At 36.7% G+C, this 18990-nt stretch overlaps 2 protein-coding genes across 2 annotated transcripts; both read right to left on the bottom strand.

Annotated features, from left to right (window-relative positions):
• Positions 1-1815: 1815 nt before the first annotated feature.
• Positions 1816-2892, bottom strand: LOC141660290 (uncharacterized). Its single transcript, XM_074467264.1, has one exon. It carries the CDS (start codon positions 2890-2892, stop codon positions 1816-1818), a length of 1077 nt encoding a protein of 358 aa, XP_074323365.1.
• A 3462-nt stretch (positions 2893-6354) lies between these two features.
• LOC141724343 (methionine S-methyltransferase) lies at positions 6355-14956 on the bottom strand. Its single transcript, XM_074526460.1, has 12 exons — positions 14586-14956; positions 12472-12665; positions 12033-12239; positions 11575-11670; positions 11176-11364; positions 10915-11103; positions 10592-10828; positions 10188-10322; positions 9687-10007; positions 9337-9516; positions 7734-8699; positions 6355-6927 (listed from the first exon to the last, which is right to left on the bottom strand). Exons 1-12 carry the CDS (start codon positions 14833-14835, stop codon positions 6628-6630), a joined length of 3264 nt encoding a protein of 1087 aa, XP_074382561.1. The 5' UTR covers positions 14836-14956; the 3' UTR covers positions 6355-6627.
• Between the last annotated feature and the right edge of the window lie 4034 nt (positions 14957-18990).

Genomic DNA, 18990 nt, shown 5'->3' with positions numbered 1-18990 from the left:
AGTTACCTATTAAGCCATGAATCATATTGAACCTTTTGATTATTCTTGTCACCCCTGTTTAATGGTGCCCTATTTCTCTTGATCACCCTATTGATCCCTAAATCAATGATGATCCTTCTAATTTAGCGCCTTGTTATCCTTGATACAGAATTCTTGTGAATTGTTCCTGGCGTATCTTTGAATCACTCCCTGAACTTTGTTTCCTTAAAAATCTGATTTAAAAATGAGTTTCGACTTGAAAGAGTCCGAATGATTTCAAATGCTTGGTAATGATAAAATGGATTTTAGAAAACCTATTTGTGTTTCCAACTCAAGGTTTTCCAAATGAATTCCTGATGGATTGGATTGGGACGTAAGAGGCTAGTGGGACAAGTCCAGTCATGGTAAGAGGCTAGCGGGGCTAGTCCAACTTAAGGCTGAAATTATGCCGATTGGTACCTTAAAGACCGGAATGGAGGTCGATACGGGCTGATCACCCGTATATAATGAAATGGAAAGATAAAGTGATCCAATCAAGGGTTCCAAGTGATTATTTAAAAAGGGAACTGAAACTTTTGTTCAGTAAATTGATTTTGAAAATGAAAATGGTTTATATTGCTTTGAAAAGAGTTGATTATGTCATTGTGGAGCTTAAAGCTCGAGAACCCTGATTCTTGAAATTGTTGATCATATGATTGATTCTATATCTTGAATTACTGTTGTTTTCCTCTATCGAAAGATCTATTTTGATCCTATAATGATTTGTGATGAATGTCGGCTTTCGTCCTGCTTTGAGCCTTGTTCCTTGAAAGCCCCATACTATTCTTCAGAAACCTTTCCTTAACCCAAAAAGATGGAAATCGGCCACCTAGGTTAAATAAAGTAGAATGCCCTAGTTTGATAAAGCATATTGTAATTTGATATTGTAGAACTGCTATATAGTTACTTGCTGAGTTTTATACCCATTTGTTTTGTCTTAATCTAACCATGGCAGTTAAGCAAGAAGATGGTCAGGCTTAGGCGCACTGCTCGTAAGAGCATACCTGGTGGTCCATACCGTGTTGAGGGCTTCCGGTTGCCAGAGCAAGTAGTGGTATTTATGAGTGAGCTCGCGCCTAGAAAGGAGTGTATAAAGATACAATGGGTTATCTGTCGGTTCCCAGCCGGAATCGATATTGGTTATTTAATAATATTTTGGGCTTGTAAGTTATATTTTATGATTGGTAGTTGTAATCTTGTCTCATACTTTATCCTGTTGATCCTGTTAGTAGTTAATCGGGGTTTATGCATATTTAATTACTAGATTAGAGGTGTGTGAGTCCTCATTTACTAACCCCGAGATTGAGGACGTCACATCTTATCTCTAAGTTCCAGATATTGATTTCTTGTTTTAAGGTCTTCTATAGCAACATTGGTGAGAACTAGCTTATCATTTTCAGTTTTGATCTTTTCTAGTTCTTTCTTTAAGTCACTAGCAGTACCTTCTGAACATCTTAGGGATAAGCAACAATTCCTATATCTTAACCTAAGCACATTGTAGTTTTCAGCACATAACTTGTCACTACATTCTACATTAGGTCTATCATAGGAAAGTTTATCAGAATATACTTGAGCAAGTTCTTTAAAAGCTATACAGTCAGCATTATCACAAATTTTAGCAGGGGGTGATATAGATACCTGAGGAGTTGATTCTGCCATCAATGCAAGATTTCCATATTCTTCCTCTTCATCATCTGTATCATCCCAGCTTTTTCCTTCAGCAATGTAGGACTTGAATGGATACTTTTTGGATTTCCCTGAATTCCTTTTCAGAACCCCTTTGCCCTTGTCTTTTGATTATTGAGGCTTCCTGCATTCACTGGCAAAGTGTCCAACCTCAGCACAGTTATAGCATTTGAATTTGTTTCTGTCTACCATTCCAGTTTTATATCCAGAACTGGAGTATGAGTTGGATCTCTGCCCTCTGCTACTACTCCCTGCTCCCCTGAAACCTTTCTTCCTTCTGAATCTCATATTGCTAAACATCCCTGCTAGATTTGCCATTGTGGGATCTTCCATCTGTTTTAATTCTTCCATGGTGTAGTAGTCACTAGGATCCCCGGTCAGATTTCCATCATCCACTTCAGCCTCAAAAAGCACATTTGTTTGAGACTTGGCCTTCTCAACAGTGATATCCAGGTCTTCATGCTTGCTTGCAACCGGTGCAGTTGTTCTCAGCAACTCAGCATTTTTGGCATCACTGGATTTGTTCCCATATATGATCCTCTTCTGGTCTAACTCCATCTCATGAGTCTTCATTCTTCCATACACCTTTTCCGGTTTCATGGTCTTGAAGTCCACTCGTTCACAAACTGTTTCTGCCTTGTTGTCCAGATGTGAAGGGAGTGTCAACAAAAACTTTCTGTTGATTTCATGTTGTGCATACTTCTTTCCATGAAGACTCATTTCATTTAACAGCCTATTCAGTCTTTCATAAACTGAGGTTACACCTTCACCCGGGAGAGACCTGAAGGCTTCATATTGAGTAGTTAACATGTCTAGGTGATTCTCTCTCACATCTTCAGTACCTTCCATTAACAGTTTAATTGTGTCCCACATATGTTTGCCACTTTCACAAACAAGAATTTGGTGACACATGTCAGAGTCCATGGCATCTATCAATATCAGCTGTAGACTGTCATCTAGGGTAACCAATTCATTTTCCTTTACAGTCCATTCAGATTTTGGTTTGGGAATGGTACGTCGTTCATTATCAGGATCAACCATTTCAGGTATGTGTGGGCCGTCATTCAGAATTTCCATGTAATCAGGGTTCGCAGCCTTGAGATAGAGAATCATCTTTTTCTTCCATAGATTGTAATTTTCTTTGTCAAACTTTGGTACCTTAATACTTCCAACTTTTTGAGAACTCATGATTAAATTATTTAAGATTCAAAAATTTCAAGAAATAGAAAATTTTGAAAATTAAAAAATCTGCAAGAGTGAACTTGTTTTGGTCTAAACTTCCGGATCTTGATTTGTATGTCAATCAAACTGCTCTGATACCAATTGTTAGGTCCAAAGGTATCGTAGAAGGGGGGTTGAATATGATACCACCAATTAATTCTGATTCAAAACAAGTTCTTAGTTTATGCTGGAAAGTAAAAACACAACACAATTCAAGGAATATATTTCAATTGATATAAACCTTAATGTTGCTACAATCTAATCAATTGACTAGCTTCTACAGAAATTTCAACAGCATAACAGTACAGTTACAAAGCAATTAATATGAACTTGAATGCTTCGTAATGCTCTCCATAAAAGTTTCTCAGTTTGCTGGTGAAGAATTCTCTCCTGAATAAATGCTGAGATTACTGTTTTATTGTAGACTTAAAACCAAATTCAATACGTGGCTTTTTCTGGTCCAAGCATTCTAATTTGCTGCATTTCAAAATAACCCAAGTCCCTAGTAGTCGAATTTGCATTCCTTCTTAGTAGTCGAATTTGACCTTGATGAAATTCGACTAGTAGAATATAGAAGTCGAATTCTATACATGTGTAGCACTTGGAGAATATTCTAATTAAGTAGAAGTCGATTTTGGAGAGGTCAGAAATCGACTAGTAGAATAACATTCCACTAGTTAATTTTCCACTAGTCGACTTCATACAAGTCGAATTCTACTAGTTGAAAATTAACTTCTATGCCTTAGAATATTTTCACTCCTTCTTCTTTTCTTCAATTCTGAATACATTCTTTTGTATGATCTTGAATTCACTTAACACTTCTTTTGTAGACTTGAATGATCAATCCTGAAATGCTGACGCTTAGTGCACTGGTCTGGTTCACAAACGACTAGCCCTGAATTGAATATCCTTATCCTTTCTGATTGTTCCTTGTTAATGAATTCTGACTTGAGTTCTATAGATTGTTTTCCACTGGAATCACTTGATTTCTATACTTGAATCTTCAACTGTATTAAAATAACAAGTCCTCTGATTGTTTATTCTTCACAGAGGCCTGATCACTGAATGATCTTCTTTCTATGACTTCAAATGGACTTGCACTTGTAATACTGTGTTCTGACTCTTGTATGTGTCTGATCATTCTTCTTCTGGATTCCTAATTTCTTGTGTAGACGTAGTATTATTAACCTCTCCTGTTCTAGTATTATTATTGTGTTGAGTTATCACGTAACTGTTCATACAGCTACGCAGTCTCACCAACAATATATAAACCTCAGACATCATGAAGTGAACATTAGGAGGGGTGCAGCTGTATTTGAAACTGTGCTTACTTCAAGGAAATTAACTTTGAATCCCGATGGTCTAAAGCCATGTTATGTGATGCTGGATGAGTTGATGATAGAGAGAACTCTAATTAGGAGTATGAGAGCTGCCATATTAGTTATTTGAAAAAACTGAATATGAAAGGAAATTGAAGAATAGGCTAAAGCAGCTACTCTAGAAGAAGATAGATGAAATAGTAAAGGCATTTGTTCAGAGATACTTCAGAGTTTATCAAGAATCATAAAGATCAGTTTCTGTAACTGAGTATGCTCTACAATCCTTGTATTCCACATTTTGTCTTTCAATTTTTGGCATAAGATATAACTACAAAATTTAGGCTTATTCTACAAAGCATAAATTGAGGGAAAATGTTGACAAATGTCCAAGTCAGAAATCAGGATCTGCTGGGATCAGGATTTGTAAAGTCAATCTGTATATATCATGTCCGTCAGGATTTGCCAAAGCGTCAGGACCTGCTTACAATCAGGATTTGCATCAGGATGAAGAGTTTTTGGATATGACTGGATTACAAGATAAATCAGAATCTGCTGATTTATAGAGTCTCATCATTTGAGGAGTATTATATTATCGGTTCCTGATTTATAGGATCAAAGTTGTTGATTAGATATGTATAGAAACTAGATGAATTATACTAACATATCTTGTAATTGATAGATTGATTTAGTAGTTGTGTGATATATAAATACTGAATAGGTTATCTTTCAGGGTGTGCATTACTCGAGTATTTTCATAACCTAGCAGCTCTCAAGAACATTGATTTTATTGAGAGAGTTTTGTAATAGTTTATCAGAGATTTAATAAACTGTTATTTGATTCAACTATTCTTACTTTACTTTTTTGATATCGAATTGTTTGATAATTGTATCCAACCCCCTTAAACAATTATCATATATTGGGCAACAACAATTGAGCTTGAACATAAAAAGAGAGTGAGATTTAAACGATAGATACTTACACTAAAATAATCGAGCTATATATAACTAGAAATACAAATATGGAATCTAAACTGTATTTTGAAGGTGTTCAACGGGACTAATTGTTTTTCAAACACAAAAAGAGAGGGTTCGAGGCTTATTTGATAAGAACTGTATTGTTGTTGACGGCGGAGGTGTCCTAAGCGTGTCGCCGAAGTTTATGGTGGCGCGGTGATAACGAATCACAGTGATTGTGGAGGTGAAAGGAGGGTGGAGAGAGAGAGGGGTTCTTTTTTTCTTTAAATTTAATACAATATGAAAAAAAAAGGAATGATCAAAAAAAGTTCGTGTATTTACCTAGGTGAATTTATGGGACAATAAAAAAAATTTATCTTCGAAACCCCATTGAAAGGGGGAGTTTACGATAAATCAAATCATACAGAAATGATCGAATCGGTGGACACCCCAAAAATGCTATGAGGTGTTCAGAAATGGTCGAATAGCTCTTTAGCTCCTTCTACCATCGACTACTAAACAGATTCTTTCTCGATACGATACACTCTGAATACTATACAATAGAGATGCTACCGTATCGAATGCAGAGATTAGATTCTATTACTCAAGTGTTACTGCGAGATATATATATATATATATATATATATATATATATATATATATATATATATATATATACCAGCTTTGTCACTTACCCGTTTGGAAAATTTTAAAATAAGTAACTTGCGATTTAAAATGAATAAGTGAATTAAAAGTGAAAAGTAGAAAAATACTAAGAAGTTAAATAAGTGTTTGGATAATTTTACTTATAAGTCAGAATTTTTTTTCTTAAATGAACTAAAATAAAAAATTATTTAATATAATTATCTTAATTCTTGAATTTTAAGTTTGGTTAACATTTGAAAATATATATTTTAAAACTGAGGTTAATAAATAAGCGAAAAATCAAATAAGTAAGTTGAGAAAAAATACGTCATTACTAACATCTAACTTATCAGCTTATAAGTTATAAATTTAACTTATAAGTTGGGTCGACAAACACTCGTTGATAAGGTGTTACGGACTTATAAGTCATAAGTAGCTTATAAGTGTGTTGCCAAACGGGCAATATTCTACAATATGAAAATCGTTACTTTGTTGAAATGCTCAAACCCCGGAAGAGAAAAAATTTCTATAACATCAACAGTGTTACTTGTTGAAGAACTGCTAACAAATTCTTGGTTCTGAGCAAAGTTACAATTTCTCAAAAATACATGCGTGAAACAATAACTGCTTTAGCAGTTTCGTATACAATGAAAATTCAGAGGAGAAACACCTCAATGAATATCTGAAGTCTGAGAAGGGCCACGTATCAGCAGCATTAGACTATTATTTATGCCAACCAAAGTCACGAAGCCAATACATTTGATAAAAGTTTCAACATACGATCTCAGTTCTTGATAAGTTTGTCAAACCTAAGAATGCAATCCAAGGCACGACCAAAATCATTCTCCTCCAAGGCAATTGTAAAACGACAATACCCAGGAATCCCAGTCCATGATGCACCATTTATGCATAGCCCTGTGGCCCTTAACATAGCTTCCCTTACGTTTGAATCATCTATCTTGGCTTCCCACACATTAGCATCTTTCATAATCTTGATAGCCTTGCCAAAGTAAGCAGTCGGCTTTGCTACCATGGAGATTCCAGCACAGGCTTCAACTACCTCCCATCCACATTTTACAAGGGTCTATACGTTGAAGACAAAAAAAACAGATCCATGTCAGCAAAACATTTGTAAATTGGTAGTCAAAATTGATAGCCTTCATCTTGCAGCCTTTCAGTGGCAAGGACATTCTTCAAAATAAGCACTAGTCATTCTGGGATACAATGTTACTTCATGTACTCCCACTGCTACAATCTAATTGCCTCTTAGACCTATTTAGCATGCTCTAAGGTTTGTACATAATGTATTCACATACAATCCTTCATAATTTTTGGTTTTCAACAAAAAACTGAGCTTTCGGTTGTCCAAAAAAACTACTAAACATTTTAACGGAGGTGCAGAAATACAATCCAAAAATGAGTGGCTACTAATAATCATATATACATAAGTCAGCAATCCCTCTTTAGGAAATAAGGTCAAATAAAATGTGACCTCACTAATTTTTTATGAAAGATGCTAACTCACACCTGGCTCACCTCTTGAAAGCCCAGTTTTCAAGCTTTGAAAAATTATAACAATGTCAAAGGTACAAACAAGTAAAGAATAACTGGGGGAGAATATCAAGATATAACAAATTAGAGTGCAGTCAATATGTAGATTTATTTTACGAGTTATTTGCAACAATGGGCAGTCAGAAAGAAGGGTTGTTAGGATAGTCCAATATCTTACTATATATCTCTTAAAAATAGAGTTGAAAAATTGTAACTTAAGTTAGAATTGCTCCTTTTAGGTGCCCCACCCCAGAGGACGCAAATTCAGATTTTAATCAGATTGAAGCCAAATTCAGCATGCAATAAAATTAAATATTCACAGTTAGGAAAAGTTCTTACCTCCTTTAAACGTTTTGACCTATTTCCCAATATTGTTTCACGTTCTGCAACTTCACCAATTAAATCTCCTGCTTTCTGCTCTTTAAGTGAGAGCAACTTCTTTGCCGTGTATCTTGTAGTGTTGTGAGGTTTGCTTATGCCAGATAAGCTATTAAATACATCAACCAAATACGGCTGGTTCAGAACCAAAAACCCAAAGGTAAGACCTCCAGTAAGCATCTTCAAAAACACTCCCCCGAGAAGAGACACACAGAAAGATGACTTTGCAGAAGTCAACTTTGCTATACTGGTTTCCAAATTCCAGCTGCCATGGGGTTTGGAGGTGAATTGTGGACCTGAAAATGAAGTATCAAGTATAACCCTTGCTCCAAATTTAGCACAGACAGATAATATGCTTTGTATCTCTTCATCGCTGTAAAGCAAGCCAGTCGGATTGATCGTTGGACCAGATACATACAACCATGGTTTACTCACAGTCTCCAGTGCACCGGTGAGTTGCTTTTCTGTGAGCTTAAACCCCACTTCAGAGGCGGTAGGTATAGTTTTGATACTCGCGTTAAGAAATTTGGCAGCAGAAACATTATCGCCATTGCAGCCAGACGGGAAACACAAAGTTCCACCTTCTTCTATGCAGCAGAGGACAAGCTTAGTAAAAAGCGCCAGCGGGGAGTCTGCGTACATGATCTCAGAGTTGCTATCTGTAACAAAACCATAACTCGTCTTTATAAATTGTTTAATACTAGGGGTCACATCAGTTTCAGCTTCCGATACATTCTGCCTTGCAAAACTTTCAAAGACAGCAGCCTTGGCTGGAGTAGGCATAGGCAAAAAGCTTTGCTCCACGTCCATGTGAATAAGGTTAGAATGATCTATGTCGCTTATTGACAACTCTGCTTGATTGAGAACTGAGATTGCAGAACTAGAAAAACCTATCATGTTACTGGCTTTCACAGTTTCAACATCCCTCTGCATAATACAAATTCATTACATAACAAAACACACAACTTCTAATAAAATATATATGTTTACTGGAGATTAACTGTCAAGTGAAAGTGCCAGGTACAATAAACAACATAGTTCCAACCATATAATTTGCTTGATTCAAGGTTTGGGGTTAACAACAGAGTTCTAACAGTTACAACTTAAATTGATATATGCACAACCAAGCATCTGTTGTAACTTCGAGTTGCCATATAAGCAACAGCCTAAAGTAATCATTAATAAAATGTGTAAACAAAGCCAGGTACTGGCTAGAGGTCATAACTAAGTCGAGATGAAAACAGGGGTTCACAGAATTAAACAAACGGTTGCTGTAACAGATTAATTTCTTCAAAAGAGTGGACACAACCAAAAAGTGTTTATAAAACAAAAGGAGAGATAAATTTTGACAAATCGTGCAACTTTATTTTTCATGAACAGAAGCATAAGCATATATATCATTATGCAACTTTTTCATTACTTCCCTTGTCCTTGCCTCTTTTTTTAATTTTGGTCTTTACTATTGGTGACAATTCTGCATAAGTTATGCAGCATAACACAGTACACAAGAATCATTTTCCCAATGTCATTTGAGTTGTATGATTAGTTTTTTTTTTTTACAAACCTCTGCAGGTGGATGTCGATCAGGAAGTTGAAAGGCTAAAAGCTCATTAAATAGGCAACCGTAGTAGTACTGCCTAATTGGTGCAGTATTCCCTTGTAACAATTCCATGGTTTTGGATAGTGCATTAAAGATGCTCTCCTCCTCTGATATGACGAAAGCAACTTCCAAATCTGAATAAACCTGTAAACCATAAACAGATAAATAAATCAGTTTCTACACTGATGCACGTATGCATAGCATACTGTTTACTAGTGATACAAATTAATCATAATAACTCATGAACTCAATTGAAAGCACTGGATATCTTTCAGATTAACATCTAACGTGAAATCCTACTGAAAAAACAGTACCTGATTTTTCAGCAAGCCACATATAATTGCAGCATGGGGAGGAAGTACTGTCTTAGCAAGGTATTTCAATACACCATTTGAACCAGGAAGACTGGATAACTCAAATTGATCTGATATGTCTATGAAAAGACGAGCACCTATTTCCTTAGTAGTGCCTAAGAGATGTTCAAAAGCGGAACTGGTAACAGACTCATATTCAGCCATCCCAGTAACTACCACCTGGGGCTTCAACTTCCTTATTAGTTCTATCATCAAATCTGATTGGCGTGGTGCATCAATGACAGTGATTGCATCTACAGAAGGCTTATCAGTCTCTTTTTCCTGCAGAAAAATCAGGAGAACGGTACTTGTGAAAAATACAGAAGAGGATATTCATATATCTATAATATACATACGTAATATAGTATATATTCGATAATTTCTCATAGAAATTTTAGACGGGTTGTATGTAACAAAGATATAAAAAAGGAACAACAAAATTGTGGGATATAAATATATTACCTCCATTGTCAGTGATGTTAACCACTGCCTAGGCAGATACCGGGTCAGATGTTCATCAACTATTGCAAGCCTCGGTGAGAATAATCGAAGAGCATTCTCAATAGCCACAGCTCTGGAAGGAAACACAACAACATTCTAGCCAAATGTTGAAGATAATAAAATTAGGACACTGTTCGCAATACAGACGATATTATTACGTCAAAACAGGCATATTAAATGCTCGCAAAGGTTTGTGTTTTTAACTTGTTCTCCTCTTGGACAAATAGAACTTTCCCAATAACTATGTAAAGAAGGATACTACCAAGTAAAAACACTTTAAAGCGCAAAACATAAAAATATATGAAAAGTAGTTAATGTAACAAAAAGCCAAAATTGAACAAAAAACAAGGCTCGAAAGTACTAACCTCTGCACTTAGAGGAACATGGTGATAAGCTTTCAAAAATCCAGCAATGAGACTGCGAAAATGTTTGCTTCCGCTAGGTGGTTCATACGGGAAAAATGATTTTTCTTTCAGCATACTGGCAAGATAAGCAAGGAACGGAATCTTCTCATCGGCAACAGAATCATCTTCGAAAGATAGATCTAAAGAATTGCTGATCTCTTGGAAGCCATTTTTGAGAAACTCGAAAATTTTCTTCACCTGTCAATTCAGTTATGCAAAACTCAGCATCTAATGCTAGGTGAATGTTACCACAATCCTGTGACCAAAGTAATCTGAATTCATACCTGATTTGGTTGACGAAGCTGACAGCTGTAAACTGATAAAGCATGAGAAATCCGGCCACCAGCCTTTCCGTATGCCCATGCTGTTCGAGCACATATAGGCTGATCTCCAACCAGCCCCATGAAAAACTCAAAACGGTGTGGACTATTTTTTTCAATCTCAACTAAAGCTGATATATCTGTGTCTCCAGCCTGCAATAAAAAAGTTAATAAGGTTTGCAGTTCAAGTGAAGAACTTCTTTTCACTGTAAGCTTTTTACTTGCCTGAAGAATTTTGGTCTGCCAAAGCTTGTCGACACGGACACCTCGCCTCTCAAACAAGCGTTTACAGACAGCTTGTCCTGGACGGCCTCCCATATTGAAAATCATTATACCCATAGGCTTGATTACAGCAATTCCTTCCTCAACTGCTCTGGCAATTAAACCCAAGCCAAATTGATCCTCAACAAAACCCTGATAAGAAAAAGGAAACACGGTAAAATCTCTTTACATCAATTTATGATATTGGCAGGAATGTCGCAATATAGACTGCAGATACTAAAAAGAGACTACGTCGAGTCAGTAGTATTAGATTTATACGAGGATAGTGATAGTTAATATCCTTATATTCCAGATAAATGATAAATTCCCCCAAGAAGACCCAGAGTGATTGTTTTCACAAACCTGAAGGGCGCAATAATTACTTAAAGAATGTAAGAATTCTTCACTTGCATTTTCTGTAATCAACTTGGACATTGCATCTGGATTCGGATTAAGAATCTGCAAAAAGCAACTGAGTTTAAAGATATACAGTGAATGTTAAATCTGGACTAATCGCTATAGGAATTTTTTTTTACTAAAGTAATTTATAATATATTAATGAAAGTACATAAAGATAAGGTATCAGAGAAAGAGAGGATGATGGGTTAAAAATAACAATAGAAAAGGTAAAAATTTAACTCAGTCATGCCAAGGGCTGAGCTAAGATTCCTTCCTATCCCAGTAGTACCTCAATATGTAAATGAAGCATAAGGCTTTCAATCAATAGTTACCAAGTGTATGAATCATTAACAGTTTATACACTACAAAATATCTACAACCGTATAAAAGAACATTTGAAACCACCGCACTAATAAAGATACCTGTGGTATACAACCAACAATGCGTTCAAGTTCTATGTGATTATCTCTGCAGTACCCTAGAAGATCAGACTCATAAAACTCGACTCTGTCAAGTAAAGTTTTCTTCTCATCATCATAAATAGGCTGACCATTCTCATCCAGAGCATTCAAATATAAGTTTATCCAAGAAATTTTGACTGCCCTTGGATTTATATCAAGACCGTATACCTGTAGGAAATAAATGTGGAACATTCAATCACCTAAATTTTTTATCGCCAACAATATATACCCAGGCTAAAGAAACGATGTTGTAATTTTAGTAAATAATCAACAGTATACAATGCCTTTAAAATTTATATGACACATAATAGCATCAAGTTTAGCATCAATTCTCAGACTGTAGTGATGGAAAAAAAACTAGCATCAACTCAGAAAAAGTGGGATAAGAAGAATTGCAAACCTTTGAAGGAGACCACTTATCAGCAAGAGCAATGGAAATCCATCCATTTCCACAACCAAGCTCAGCAACTGTCTTGTCTTTAAACATGGAGGAAGGGTGTCTATTCAGTCCCTCATAAAAAGTAAAAGACCAGTCCTCCGGCATAAAGATGCTAGGAATTACCATCATTGTCAATTTTTTAGTCTTCTGGTAACCTGTATACACGCTATAATCCTTAAGGCGGCCAATAGAACACATACGGTTAGAAAATAATTGAAGAATACTTGGCCACCACATAAATTATTATTCATGACAAATAGTTCTGCAAGAATAATGAGGAATAAGCAATATAACATATAAATGATAGAGTTACAGAACCATGAGGTTCAAGAGTACGAATTTAGGTTTACATATATCTACCAGGTACCAAGATCTGCTTCACTGTGCAGTCAGTGGCATATCCGCCCTTACTTTTAATTCGGGTCAGACACTCATAAATATATATATTTAGATATGATTAAACTTGAATTAAATGTGTATGATATTTTAACTAAAATACTGTTAGATTTCTAGGAAATGGACATAAGTAATTAGCAAAACAGTAAATAACAAAATTTTGTAAAAACTATAAGTACCGAAGCCATCCCCCACCCCTCTAACCCCTCGGCGAGTAAGCAATTCAACTTCCACCCAACCACCTATTGGCAGCCGCCATTATATAAACGCATGAAAAGGATACCAATAAATTTTACTTAAGTGAAATATATGATAATACAGACATAAAGGAAGTAAGCATTGATATGATATTACTCTAATGAATTTACGTGGGGGAAAGAAAAAAGAAAGAATTGTGATTTGAGAAGTAGAAGCCAAAAATTGCAATTCTTATAAATATCATGTACTCTTTTATATTACAGATATTAAGTGGGGACCTGTGTGCATAATTTGTCCAAATATTTTAAATACTTGGTCTGTAAGGCATAAAGTTAAAGTTCTGTTGTTTATCCGTGTATTGTAAACTTTAAAAAATTCTGGAGTAACATACAATTCAGAAGAGGAAAAGATGAGAAAGTGAAGACATACATATTTCAGGAAAAAGTGGAAGTACAAAAAATATAGCAAGTGGATCCTTGTATTGATGTTCTCAGTTCTATAACAGGTATTCCTAGAGAAGAGAACAAGTACCAAAGTATTCTACCCCGTAACCAAAGTGTAACTCAATCATTGGGCTAACATGCATCTCTTCGGATTTGTTTTTTCTATTCTACCCCGTAACCAAAGTGTAACTCAATCATTGGGCTAACATGCATCTCTTTGGATTTGTTTTTTCCATAACTGAGTAAATTAGGAGACGGTCTTAACATGAAATCTAGTAAATTTGGTGTTAAAATTTATATGATCTTACTAATTTCTCGCTTTCTTAAGACCGTCTCCTCACCCCCCCCCCCCAAAAAAAAAGCTAATAACAACAATACCATGTGCAATGATCATGAAGTGCATCCTCGAAACACGACAAATGCTCCCTGATAGCCTAATGGGTTCATTGATAAGGCAATTCTAATTTCAGACACAGTAAAATGGGTCCAGACTTCAAATTGGCATGTAGGCATAGAACGAGATAAATCCTCATTAATCCTGTAATGGTTTCATTTTTAGCAAACCGCCACATCACCAATTTTCAGTTAAATTATCATATCACTAGTATAGCAATTTAAAATTCATAAACTGCAATACCAATTCTGTCATCTCCCCCCCCCCTCTATTCTATCATCTCCCTGTCTCACTCCCTATTAAAACTCTCTCTCTCTCTCTCTCTCTCTCTCTCTCTCTCTCTCACTCCCTATTAAGAAATCCAAAAAGTATCAAATCACAACTATTGTCTCTCTCACTTCCTATTAAGACTCCCTCTCTCTCTCTTTCTCTCTCTCTTTCACTTCCTATAGAAATCCAAAAAGTATTCAATCACAACTATTCTCTCTCTCTCCCCCCCCTATCGAAACATCCAAAACCTATTCAATCAACATTACTCACAAAATCACCAAATGGGTTTACACATAACCACAAAACCCAACGAGGGCTTACACAAAAACATCACAAAAACACAAATTAACAATACAAATAAAGAAAACAATAACCTTCTTGATGCTGCTCAATGAAAATATCCTGGATTCGAAAATGATAAGTATCAAGACACTCATCAATAGATTCCTTAGAAGGGAATCGTTTCTGGAGCCCCGAGAAGAAGATCCGAGCTTCAATTCGGGTCTTGGGATCTTCGAGACGCTCAAGAAGTGATCTGAGCGCAGTGTATGCAGAGTCACCTGACTGTTTACACTGTGTTAGAAACTCGTCTATTGATCCGTATAAGCCCTTTATCGCCGCCATTACACAAAAATCAACTCACCCTTTTACACTAACGGAGAGAGATTGAGAGAGATGTGTGTGGAGAGAGAGATGGGAGGGGGAGAGAGTGTGTGTTTGGTGGTTGCAGAACTTCCCGGGTTTTTATAGTCAAAGTCAGACTCTGAACTAGAGTGTGTGTGTGTAGTAGTGTTGTTTATTTATATTTATGAATAATAATTTAACTATTGGAGGATATATTGTTTTTTATTATTATTATTTTATCTTTTGGGGAATGAAAACCTTGATAAACCAACCTTTTTTTACTACTATCTCTTGTCATTTTATGAACGAGTAATTACGGGGAAGCGGCTCGAACTCATTTTACTCGAATCGGCTCATCTTATTTAGTTAAACAAGCACCGGATAAGTCATATTCGGACAAAATCTCATTTCTTTTAATTAAACGAGTCGGCTTGATTCGACTCGTTTAAACGAGATAAATTGACCCGCTCATTTGTTCGGATAGAACTTTAAATTCGATTTAATGTAAAATTAAATAAATCGACTTACCCAACTCATTAGTTTTTTTAGTATAATATAGATATTCTATGAGCAATTTTTAGTAACGGTTTAATGCCTTTAATCACAATAGTCAATAGTGGATTACTCTGCATAATCATATGCTAAAGGCGCTCAATTAGGAGACACGGTGCTTGGCTAATAATATTAACTAGTTACTCACTTTATTCTTTTTCTAGTAAAAAATATCACACAATAAATCAAGCACTCCAAATAATTAGAGGCTTTTTTGTAACGTAATGCTTACAATCATTCTTTTCTACTCTATTGTCTAAAGCATATCAGTATATAATCCTTTTCCTATCTGATATTTTATTAGTCATGTGGAGAAACACATGTTAGCATTATCTATATGTTTAAAGCTAAGCAAAGAATATAAGTAGTTATTTCTTATTGTCCCAGTTCAATTTTCGTTTATTCAAGTTTTGTTAAAATATATAATTTTAATTGTAAAACATATATGTTAAATTATTAAAAAATAGGACCAAGAGACTAAACCGCCCCATTATTGTTTGTTTAATTCTACTTTAATTTATGTAAAGCAATGCATATAGTAAAATGTTAGTTGCACCAAATAAATCATGTGGTCCTGTATTTTGGCAAAATTACTATTAGAAGACATAATTAAAAGAAGAAAGTATGGTCTATTTTTGTGATGTAACGAACCCTCCTACATAAATATTCTGCAAACTTTTCTGTAGTTGTAGTTTGTGTTATGCCCAAAATTTGATATAAACTTTGTTCGGGTCAAAACCGGGTCAATTGGTCAGAATTGAAATTTTGATGCCTAAAATTAAGGAAAGATAAGGCATCTATTTTATCACAAAGGAAGAAGGCACGCCCTACAGATATGGGGAGGCGCGCCCTTATGCATACGAGAAGAGTAATGCTCACGCCTTACATAATCAAGGCGCACCCTCATTGGTGAAGGAGGCGCGCCCTATTGGTATATGAAGAAAGTAATTCAACTGATTCTTAGAGCTATCCCCTAAGGTATTAGGGCGCGCCCTAAGTGAGAAACATAACTTGGATGGGACTTCAACATGGTTACTTGGACGGGTTTTTTGAATGATTCAAGGAAGATGGAGAATTATTATTACTAGCTTATTTGGTGCAGGTACTCTATTGAAGAACTCCTTCCTGTAGCATATCTACAGGAAAGGCGGTGTCCGTAGTCAGAGACCTCCAGGGGTATGCCTGGACTGAAGGCCTCCTCCTGTAGTCAATGGGTGTCCTCATTGGGGATGTGAGGTGAAATCTGGTGTGTGCTTTGGGAGCTCTGTCTCTGTAGTCAACGGGTGTCCTCGTTGGGAGACTTTGGAGTATCCTGCACTTTGCACCCAAAAGCTTGGGATCACTTGTCCTGCAATCTGGTAGGGGCTCCCTATCGGGGGACAAGGATGCGTCCAACATTTGGGGTGAACCACGGCTATACCTGCGTCCGCGGACTAGAGAAACAGCTGGTAGCGGAGGGTTATCCTTGACCAGGGAGATTCTTTATCCGTGAAGTCTCGAAGCCGCGGACGAGCCTTGGGCCTTTGTGGTTGGGCCTCATCGGCGGACATTCCTAAAGCTAGTAGAAGACGGTTTCCAGTGGGTTTCCCATTGGGCCTCGGGATAAGAAATCTAAGCCCATTAGGTTTCTTGTTCCCCAAGAACTACGTGGGCTTGATTCCCTATAAATAGGGATACATAAGCAAATTGCAAGGGGTCAGAAGCGAGAGCGCAAAGGAGCCACCACTAACCCTAAGCAATCGCAGCCCCCAATAATCAACACCACCAAACACTGTTCATCTTTTCCGACGAATACTGTTCATCGGATCCACCGACTACTGTTCACATTTCCGACAAAGAACCGCCATAACAGATCTTGTTTCCGGCTACGAACCTCAAACTTTGTTGATACCAAATTCATCCGTCAACAAATTGGCGCTAGAAGGAGGGGCTAATCAAGATCAAAATCTCAGGAGGAAGAGATGTCTCGTCACGATGAAGGTTCTTTGACGCAAGAATTGAAGGATAGCCACGGAGGAGTTGCATACAACGGCCACAGAGGAGATCCATGAATAACTCGAGATCCGTGAATAACTGTTTTCGGCAGGGGGGTCGAAGGAGATTTGGGTGTAGTATTCGCGACCACGAGGGAGATCCATGGATGATGATATCCAGCCGTGGAGGTTGAAGTTTGCAGCTATAGCCACGAAGGAGCGAAGTTGGATGGAAAATTCGGATTGGATGGATTAAGCGATTTGTTTACACTGTTTGGGCCGTATCTCGAGTTCCGTAAGTCAGATTTGAAAGATCTTACAGTCTACGCGAAGCTTGTTGAATTCTCTTTAATTCGGAGATGATATGATTATGAGAATAAAAGTTGAGCAGTCTAAAAACAGAGAAAAACAGTAGCTGCGACTTTTTCCAAAAAATCCTATTTGGTTTAGAAGATTGGGAGAACCCTATTTGGTTTAGAAGATTGGGAGAACCCTATTTGGTTTAGAAGATTGGGAGAACCCTATTTGGTTTGGAAGATTGGGAGAAACCTATTTGGTATTGAAGATTGGAGTATCCTATAATAATTAGAAGATTGGAGTATCCTATTCTAATTTGAAGATTGAAGAATCCTATTCGATATATAAAATTGGGGAATCCTATTATAGTTAGAAGATTGAAGAATCTTATTCCATTAAGGAGATTGGAGAATCTTATTCCAACAAGAAGGCTGAAGAATCCTATTTGATTTAGAATATTTGAGAACACTATTTAGTTTAGAGTACTTAACCAAGAGCAAATCTGAGGAGGATCGGGAGGAGAACACTTCAAGAAGAAGGCATTACTACCATTAGCTAGTCATCGTCGTTAAGATGATTCCACGAGGTAACTCTCGACTAGTTTTGTTGTGTTTTCCGTTAATTGTTTCTAGGACTTGTGCAGGAAGAATATTGTGAAAGAGATTTAGCACGGAGGAGACCCACACAAACACTTCGAACGCGCTTTGATGAAGACATCTGAGGCCCAGGAGAATTCTAACATATTTCAGGAGAGTTCGTTGATTGGACACGTCCGTCCCTCTAGGACGCGTCCTCCAGGTAACATTTAAAGTTCCATATTAATTGTATTTCTTGCAGGTAGGAAATCTTATCTGGAAAAAATCTCATGATTTGCGAAGCACAGTATCACAATCTATTAAGGCGCGCCCTCTGCATGTGAAACATTCAGTGGAAAATTGCCCTCCCAGGGCGCACCCTCCGAAGAAAAATGGAAGTTTTCAATGAAGATGTCTTGATGATCAGATGAGTCATAGTCAGTACTTGAAGAATGGCTCGACTAGAACTAATTTCTTGTCTTTCAAGACGCGCCCTTTCTTTAAGGCGCGCCCTCAAAAAATATTGAGAGTGAGATGCCATTTATTGGATGACACTTCGTGAGATGCCCAAGAGATGTTTTCTACATGAGATGGTTTCGACATCCCTTGAGCTTTATAGAAGATAGAAGCCTTCTAAGAATATTGATCTTTGACTTGGTTTAATTACATGAAGATTTTGTAGAACACCATTGTCGAGGTAGATGCTCCTGTTACAGTGGACGCGCCCTCGACAAGATGATTTTCTTTGTCGAGGTAGA

The sequence above is a fragment of the Apium graveolens genome, chromosome 5 (genome assembly GCF_009905375.1).
Source record: "Apium graveolens cultivar Ventura chromosome 5, ASM990537v1, whole genome shotgun sequence".
In the NCBI taxonomy this organism is placed as follows: domain Eukaryota; kingdom Viridiplantae; phylum Streptophyta; class Magnoliopsida; order Apiales; family Apiaceae; genus Apium; species Apium graveolens.
The sequence above is the reverse complement of the archived record's forward strand: the minus strand, read 5'-3'. Positions and strand labels throughout refer to the sequence as shown.

Coding starts and splice junctions, on each gene's coding strand:
- LOC141660290 (XM_074467264.1), bottom strand. CDS start 2,892: ATGAGTTCTCAAAAAGTTGGAAGTATTAAGGTACCAAAGTTTGACAAA.
- LOC141724343 (XM_074526460.1), bottom strand. CDS start 14,835: ATGGCGGCGATAAAGGGCTTATACGGATCAATAGACGAGTTTCTAACA. Junction 12,666..14,585: donor CATTGAGCAGCATCAAGAAG/GTTATTGTTTTC, acceptor GCGTGTATACAG/GTTACCAGAAGACTAAAAAA. Junction 10,323..10,591: donor ATGTTCCTCTAAGTGCAGAG/GTTAGTACTTTC, acceptor ACATTTGGCTAG/AATGTTGTTGTGTTTCCTTC.